Source organism: Larimichthys crocea, chromosome XXII (assembly GCF_000972845.2).
Source record: "Larimichthys crocea isolate SSNF chromosome XXII, L_crocea_2.0, whole genome shotgun sequence".
Classification (NCBI taxonomy): Eukaryota; Metazoa; Chordata; class Actinopteri; family Sciaenidae; genus Larimichthys; species Larimichthys crocea.
In genome coordinates, this window is record NC_040032.1 from 16,560,200 (window position 1) to 16,569,183 (window position 8,984).

Here is an 8,984-nt window from a genome sequence, read left to right on the forward strand (position 1 = left end):
ACACCACAGGATAATTGACAATAATTACAATAACTTAGTTTTATAGTCTCACTTCCAAACAAGCCAAATGCTACATCCCAGTTACAGTTGTTGTATTTTAACTTTGTGCACTGGGTATATACGGTATATAAAAACAAATGGTGCAGATAAAAAATAATCACGAGCTTGCCCTGAGGTTTTGGTTTTACAGAAATAAGAAGAGAGGAGACACAGACCAGCAGAAGAAATGTTAAAATAACACAAGAGATGCAAATTTTATCAACTTCAGCTGATTTCAAGGAGTTGATTTGGCTTTATCCAAGAAACAGGAAGAAGAGCTCTCACTTGTCTGAGGCTCATCAGGCTTATAAGAGCACGCTGGGTGGGTTTCATGTCCCTAATGATCCTGCTTGAGAAGTTAAGTCCCTTGCAAACATGAAAGCGTGAAAGAAAAAACATCTCTTTCTGAGGTCAATGAATAAACCCTCAAGTTGATTTTTGGGGAAGGTTATGTATTATGCTTGTAGCAACTGTGTAACTGCGACTGTTCAAAATCCTAGTTTGCCTCTAGATGGCATAAAGACCCAACAGAAAGTCATCCCCAGTCTCTATAGGCTGAACTGTGCTGTTTTGTATCGTAGCTGTGAAGGTTTTATATGAAATGAGTCCAGAAATTTGTGGTATTGTGTTCCTTTTTTGTGTATTATGCAATATTTAGGTGTAACAGAGTAATATTTCCATAACTATACCAGTACTACAGGCAAGTTAAGTAAAATTGGCTGCATCTACATTGTCCAAATCTAGTTTGGACAGTTTATTAATCCACATTTAGCCATAGTTGTAGTCTATGGCAGTGTTGGCCTAGTCCTTTTTTTCTTAAGGCACCTTATTTTCTTTTTTTATCACAGAGTAAGCCGACTAAGTAACATATTTTCTGGATATGCCATATTATATTCAATGCATAACAATATCAGAATGGAACAACTGGTAAACTGCTCAATTAACCCCAATGCTGAATTAGATTAGATTCATCTTCATTGATCAAAGTAACAAGTAAACAATGAAATGAAATGCAGCTAGGCATCTTAACCAGATGTGCAGAGTAGTAAGGTGCAGAGTAATGTACAAACAGGATATATAAATATAGTGCAGGTATAAATGCGGTAACTACAGGAAATCTGTGTCATACAGAGCAGATTATTTATTATTTAAAAATTGACATTAATGATTTATTATTGAATATTAGACCAGAGACAAGTTTTTCTGATATTTTAGATACTTTTTATACACTTCTGTCTGTCTGAATTATGTTTTTAACAATCATACATACTTAATAGGCTTATTTTTTGACAAATTTAGTTGTTTTTTTCCAGTTTTTGTTTTTTCTGTGTTTTCTTACACCCCTTAAAAACAAGAAGACCTCGGGAACCCCTCTGAAGCTTTGGCAAACCTTGATGCCAAACTCCAGGTTCGGAACTAGTGGCCTCGGAAATGCTTTAAAAGCTGTTTTCACATTTCTGCTTATGCAGCCTTTCATGATGACTCTATCAAAAGCTTATAAGACGAGGCCTTGGGCGCTGTCACTTAAAATGATAAATACTCCTAGCATCTAGTCCTTGAAACCTGTTATCAGTAAGGATGCATCTGAAGTGTGGCTTTGAGTAATAAGGATGTTGGATGGATTTTTGTATACTGGTATTAATCCAACGGAAAAGAAAAGGACCTTGTATCCTGGCTGATGATGCCCAAACCAAAAGCTCTTTGACTCCAACTGGTACTGGACCACGTGACCAGCATTTGGTGAGAGAGGCAAACCGTTTCCTTCACTGAGATGCCAGACACAGAAGGTCCTTTCTTCGCCGCATGGCAATCAAAGCATATGACAATAAGTCATTTGTTTGTTTTTGTTATGTGCCGTTACCAAATTCGGGGCCTGATGATTCAACAGAATTGAATCGTCTTTGGGGGATACTGATGTGTGCAGAACCGATGCATATGCTTAGAAACAAATCACACATCGACACACATGTTTAAAATTGGAAGCAGACAACTTCAAATTCTTAGAAAAGCTACTTTTCTCAAACTACAACGCATTTAGGGAGGTTTCCTATATGGACTAAACCATTTGACGGATTCTTGCAATTACCTACTTCGAACTGCCTTCTGCTGCCCGCACTGTTAACACGAGCCAAAACTGTAACTTAGTGGACCACTGACAGAAATGTGGACTGCTCTATGTCTCTCTGCTCATCAGAATCAATGAAGTGCGCAGACTGTCATAAATTGCTAGAGATGATTGCCATACTCGAGACAAGGATATCCGCACTGGAGGAGTCTGAACTCCACGACACTCAGCCATTGTCTTCCCTCCAGAGTTGGTTTATCAGAATTCAACTTGACAAGATTTTAATTGGATGGCTATCGCTAAATGACACCATAACTTTCCCCAAGACTCACTGGAACAAAACCAGTGAAGTCATGTGTCGTGAGTGAGATTTCTAGCTGGTGGGAAGATCTGGGTGCCCAAAGATAAGACTGTACTCTTAGAAAGAAGGCGAACGTTATGGATTCGGTCCAGTTGAGCAGAATTTGTGGACACGTGGCTTAGAAAAAGCAAAGGGGTCAATACGCTGATTATTTGAATCTGCTCTGTGGACGCAGGAATAGATAAAGATGGCCTCACGCCAATGGACCACTTTTAGTCCCGAGATGGTGACACATCAGTAGCCTCTCTGCACCACAAAGACGAAAACATCACAGCCTCAATGTCAGCGTGTTGACAACCAGCTCGTGGATCATGGATTTCTCCTCCCCTCACTCCCCCTATCTCCCCCCTGCCTCACCCCTTTTGGGATTCACTGATAAAATGGAAGCACTGGTTAATGCTGGCATTAAATTCAGCCTCCGGTCACTGACACGTCATCTGCCTCCACCTCGACAAAGCACATTCTGCGACACCAACCTTGCTGATAACGAAAACGACAAAAAGAGACAACGGCTCTCTCCTGCCCGGGCTGACGAGACAGATAAGGCCAGCAAGGTCACTCAAAGGTTTGCCTCATCAGTCTTCCCCCCGTCCACCTCCCTTCACGGATAACTAAGATCAGAGATTAGGGAACTGAATGTGATGTTAATGGCTGGCACTAAGTTTCACTGCTGCATCTCGAATCATTGCCATTCAAATGAACAACAAATAATCTGAATGGCATCAGCGCAGACGGAAAGGATGCCCACCCCACTTCTACTTCCCACATAATGCCCTTTTCTTTCTCCAACTGGGCATGAACTTCCTACCCTAGACTGACTAATATCTAGAAACTTTACTCCTGTTCCTGTTTCAGTGCAACTAATAATAAAAAGGTCTCAAATTTAGTTTTCAGTTCCTTATCACTCGGTGTCTTTATCCATGTCGCACAAGAAATGCCAAAGAATGCTTTTAACGCACTGAATTCATTTATCAGCTCTTTGGCAGGCAAATTATTCACGATTTCACTATCAATCTTAATTTTGTTTTTTTGTTTTTTAACCGAAACTTGGCAAGAGCGAGATAACAGTGCAGCTGTTCTCACAGAGTCAGCCCCTCCCGACTCCCAAACAGTTTTACGAGGCGAAGCGAAGAGTGCATGTAAGGAGACGCGGTGGCCATTTTGTTTAATTATTCTCTCTCCAGTGCAAGCAAGATGTCTTATGGGAAATTTGCTGGTTTTGAATACGCTGCTCTTCGGCTGAACTCGCGTCGAGCTGCCTTTTCTTAAAACCGCCAGGCCACTTAAATGCAGTGCAAACTTTTTTTCTGATGACTTTAGCTGAGCCGCCGTCTATTATCTGCACCGCGTGGTTATTAATAAGAGGCACACTCTGGACTTAACACTTCTAAGGTTGTTGTGTGACTGGTGTTGCTCAGTGCACACAAATGTCGAGTCAGAGTTAATGCTTTATCACCGAAAACACCAGTGAATTCTTAATTCAGGTTTTCTCTACTATACCCATCTGTGCTTGGGTCTCATTGAGTTCAGCTCTTAAATTCTAAAAAATTTTATTGATGCCATTGCCCTCCACTACAGTAAAGGTAATCTCTGGTTAATGTTGTTGATTCGAGTCAATCCTATCAGCTATAAAACCTTGGAAGAAATTGTACCACGTTTGAAAGCCCCCCTCCTGCTTTAATATTCTACTTACCTGCAAACAGTCAACACTTTCCTGCTCTCAGGCACTGAAAACTGTTTTTCAGACACTCTTAAAAAGGAATAATCTTGATTCTCAATAACTCGCCTAGATACCCACCAAGTAAAATCATTGAAAAGGCTGTTATTCAACAAGCTTAACACCCTCATGGCCCTAAACAATTGTTTTTCAGTCAGGATTTCTAGCATTGGCTTAGGTGTTAAATATATTTTTGATCTGCTGCTTTTGTTATGAAGCATCCAGACTTCTCAGACGGTCTGGTACACAAACTGAAACAAACTTCAGCTCCATATCTAAAACTTTTCTAATTGTAGAGACTATAAATTCATATACTGCACTGTAGCTGCACTGTATTTTATTTGATGTTTAATTATTTGATCTTTATTTTAACCCTAACACATACCCTGAACCTTTTATTTTGAGCTTACCCTCCTTTGAGATTTTATTTAATTTGACTCTATTCATATATCTTTTTATATTTCCATGTTGTTAAAACTAATACACAAACTTGCCTTGCCTATACAATTATTGACGGTAAAGACAACTGGGACTTTCCATTACTCAAGGGAAAGTGTGGGTTTTTTTGACATGAAGTCATCTGCGTTCCTTCTATTCTCACTTCTTCTCGCACATAATTAGCTCGATGATGCTGCATCAAGGGTACACGCTGAATAAAGACTCAGTATTATCTATGTGGGTTGACAATATGTTATAGGTCCACTGTGGCTGCTACCAATACGTGATGAAAGGGCTTTCAAACAGCAGTGTGGTGTCGATAAAGGAAATTCTGTAGTGTATTACAACATCATGTGACCGTGTTGCAGTAATTTATAAGCCTATTATAACAGCCTTCTGCACTTATAACCTTACCTCTGTAACTTTACTGTTACTTAGTTTCACCGTTAGTTTTGAAGGCCACGTTGATGACTTTGTCTTAACTGATATCTGGTGTCATTGCCTGCTCGATGACAGAAGCACAGCAGGTTGACCGGCAACGTCACACATTTTGTCTTTACCTCATTACCTGCGAAACAGATGCGGTCAGAGCATGTGTTGAGTGCGTGTTGATTGATGGATCTTGAGTTTGGTAGCTCCCGTCTTGCGTGTCGCTGTTGTCGTCTGCAGGGACGAGGCAACTTGCCAAATCAAGCATCTAACTCTAAAATGTGTGTGTGCAGGTGGCTCAGACAACACAAACATACAGTTAAAGATGAAACTAGAAGGGGGAACTTCATCCAATTATTTCTGGTACGTGACATTAAACACAATTGTGGCGTGGCTTGGACAATAAAATATAGATGACACTGAAAAAGAAAGACACACGCACGAATACTTATTCATGTTATAACCGAGTGACCTTTGTGGGTGGCAGTGAGAAGACAAAGTTATTATAAACTATACAAGATCTTGTCAGCATCTCAGTTTCCAAAAAGAGACACCTGTGAAGGGCCTTTAAGATAACCCCAAAAATAAAGAATAGTGCAGTTTGCTGCTTTACCGCTTGAGGTGTAACCATGACGTTAATATGTTTGCTGTTATTAAGGTTGTGGGTTGAATTGAGGAACTGTAAAAATCTTATGAATGTTAGATTATGTTAAAGTTGTAGATGGTTTTGGTGTCTGTAAAGTCCAGATTACATTGATTCAAAACTGAACTGAAGGCACACAAAAAAAAAAAAGATAAGTTAGAACCACAGGATCTAATTGGATGTGAGCTACTGCAGCATACATGCAACTTTTTATAGTCTGCCCTCTCACAGCTGTCTGCCTGACCAACTAGAGCATTGAAAAGAACACAAAAACCACTTCCTTGTCTTATTATAGTACAAATGGAGAAGTAAGAACAAGACCAGACCCAGTGTGTCATTGATTACAGCTATTCTATCATAGTTCCTTTACACATCAGTTATCACTTGCACGAAAAAACCTTCTTCGTCTTGGAACCACATCAAGCTCACCTACAATGTAAGTGACAGATTGCATTAATACATACTTTTACTTTGAAATCTGTGAACTCTCTGAATCTCTGATCAAATATTTAATCATATGGACTTTTTTGTTAGGGCACAGTTGGTGATGATTTGAAAAAGGATGAATAAGCGCTAACATCTGTATAGTTTTATAGAGTTTGTCGCATGGTTCTGTCCGAAATCCTGATGATTTTTTTTATTTTTATTTCAATTTTCAACTATTTTTTGCCTTTTGAATTTAACAATATGACATAAGAACAAAACTGCAGTGACCTCAGACAATCAATCAAATTTAAAACAGTTTTCCAAATAACTTATATACTTTATACCAGTGACTCAATAAATGTTAGACAGACGATTCACAGCTTTCTATCATCTTTACTCTTTACTCTTGTTTTTTCTGGGTTTGATTTTCCAAAAAGCATAGCTTGTGACGCAAGTAAGTTCAGCTTACCCATTAGGACTGGATGTCAGACGTAGGTCTTTCGGTTCAACGTAGTTTTCAGATTACTACATACTTTCAGAAGGTACCAAAACATTCATTCGCTCGCAACTAACAAAGGTTTTGAAAAGATAATTTTCATACTTTCATATTGTACTTGGCTGCGTAGAAATAATACAGTGTACTCAAATAGAGAGATTATGATATGTTATTGGATAAGTAGAACATTTTCTTTCAAAAAGTTAATAGTAAAGTAACGTAAATGTACTTGAGTTTTAGCATCAAAATATGCACCAAAATAAGTACCAAAAGTAAATCACTCGTCATGCAGAGTGGCCCATCAAAAACATTATTTGATTATAAATACAGATGCATTAATACATAAAGCATTACCTTTATGTTACAGCTGGTAAAGATGTTGATAATTGTATCTTCTTTACATACTGCAGGGCAACTTACGCTATAATATTGTATAAATATGTATTACATTACATTACATTACATTGCATTTAGCAGATGCTTTTATCCAAAGCGACTTACACAGGAGGACATAAGCTGAGAATTAGTTTTTCTTCTTTTTATTATTATTATTATTATTATTATTATTATTAAGTACGATTATATTATTATTATTATTTATTAGTAGTATTATAGTAGTAGTAGTAGTAGTAGTAGTCGTAGTAGTAGTATAGTAGTAGTTTTTCATTTATTTTTATTAATATAGATTTTTGTAATAATTTCATCATCTTAGTTAGTAACTACATAACTCAAGCTGCCCTACATCTTGCCAAGTCAACCTACCATCTTTGCCTGGAGTATAAATGGAATGCGCAGTGCACTAAGTTACTTCCCACCACTGGTGATTTGTAAGAAATAGTTTGAACACAACATCATTTTGGTTTGATTATGACTGCCACGTATATTATATAGTTGGGTGTGATCTGGGTTTCTTCCTAATTTGAAATCTTGTGTCTTCTCAGATACCAACATGAATGGCCTGTTCTTCCTGTTCTGCTGCGCAGAAATCCTGAGTGCACTATTGTGTGGAGCAGAACCACAGTCCACCAACAGTTCACCTTCAGCCACAGAATCCCTCACCAATCTAACCAGCTTCTCCACCAGCATGACTGAGGCCAGCACTGCGATGAGCAGCACTCATCGGGCAAATACAAAAGTCACCTCCAAAAGTCCTACCACTCCTTCTGTCACACAGACCACAGCGTCTCCCAATTTTTTTCAGGGGATGAAGGAGTGTCTACCAGTATTCATGGTGAGTGGCGGACTGATGGTTGTCTGTACTATTCTGCTGGTTTCCACTCTGCTGTTGGCGTGTAAGGTGTGCCATTTGGCCAGACACATCAGGAATCTCAGCAGCAACTCTGACCTGATCAGCAACACTGAATACTGGATGGGAACTGACAAAAAGGGCAAAAGCAAGTCGGAGGCAGAGCCCAAAGAGACCACCGTGATGATGGCCGATATCAATGAAACACAGGCAGAGACAAATGGCACCAAGGAGGAAGGAGGGAAAGTAACCGAGGAAGGACAAATGGGAGAGGAGAACAAGGAGGAGGAGGTGGGAGACGCAGAGGAGGCTTCAGCTAAACCTGTAGCTGATGCTGACAAATCATCCCCCTCAAAGCCACAAGAGGAGGCCACTGATTCCCCGACCACCAAAGCTGTAACAGCCCCCACCTCTGAAGGCACAGAGGAACCAAAGGATGTGGTTTAGAGTTCATGAGTGTGTGTGTGTGTGTAAAGGCAAAGTGTTTCCTGACCAACTGCCTTCACTTCTCTAAAGCCCATTTACTGTAAATAACAAATATTTTCTTTCTGCAGCTTTTCCTTTACACTTTAATTGAACAACTGTGTGTGCCCTGCCAAACTAAAATGCACTGAGTATTTTGTTTTAAAAAAATTGGTTAATACCGTATTGCTCTGTTATTTGTGTGCTTTGAATATTAGAATATATTGTGACTTATGATAGATATACGACAAACTGTACATGCCACAGCCAGAGAAATAAAAGACAGATTGTTACTTTAGTCTTGGATTTATTACCCTGCATCTATTTTCTATTTAGTTGTGGCTGCGTGACATGTGTGTGTGTGTGTGTGTGTGTGTGTGTGTGAGACAAAAAGAGGTCTGCTTGATTAGCAAGCAGAGAATGTGCCTCTTCCGGGCAGTTCCACTCAAGTCAGAGAAAACACTCTCTTTCACCTCAGCCAGAGCTGACAAAGCCGCACAAAAAACCTTTTCAAAAAACCAATATGTGGTTGTTTCCGCCGTCTTGTGCAGATATTTGTTCATCTACTTACTCGTGACGTCATGATGGATGTGGACCTCTAATTAAAAGTCTGAATAGTTTGTCCCCGTCTCGGTGCAGCCTCTGCCTTCAGCTCTCAGATA

General features: G+C 39.4%; 1 protein-coding gene across 1 annotated transcript; it reads left to right on the forward strand.

Moving 5' to 3' along the window:
- Positions 1-5,974: 5,974 nt before the first annotated feature.
- On the forward strand, positions 5,975-8,620 carry LOC104934403 (hypothetical protein). The gene is made up of 2 exons (XM_010750065.3): positions 5,975-6,128; positions 7,556-8,620. The coding sequence occupies exon 2, from the start codon at positions 7,564-7,566 to the stop codon at positions 8,305-8,307; it is 744 nt and encodes a 247-aa protein (XP_010748367.3). The 5' UTR covers positions 5,975-6,128; positions 7,556-7,563; the 3' UTR covers positions 8,308-8,620.
- The last annotated feature ends 364 nt before the right edge of the window (positions 8,621-8,984 follow it).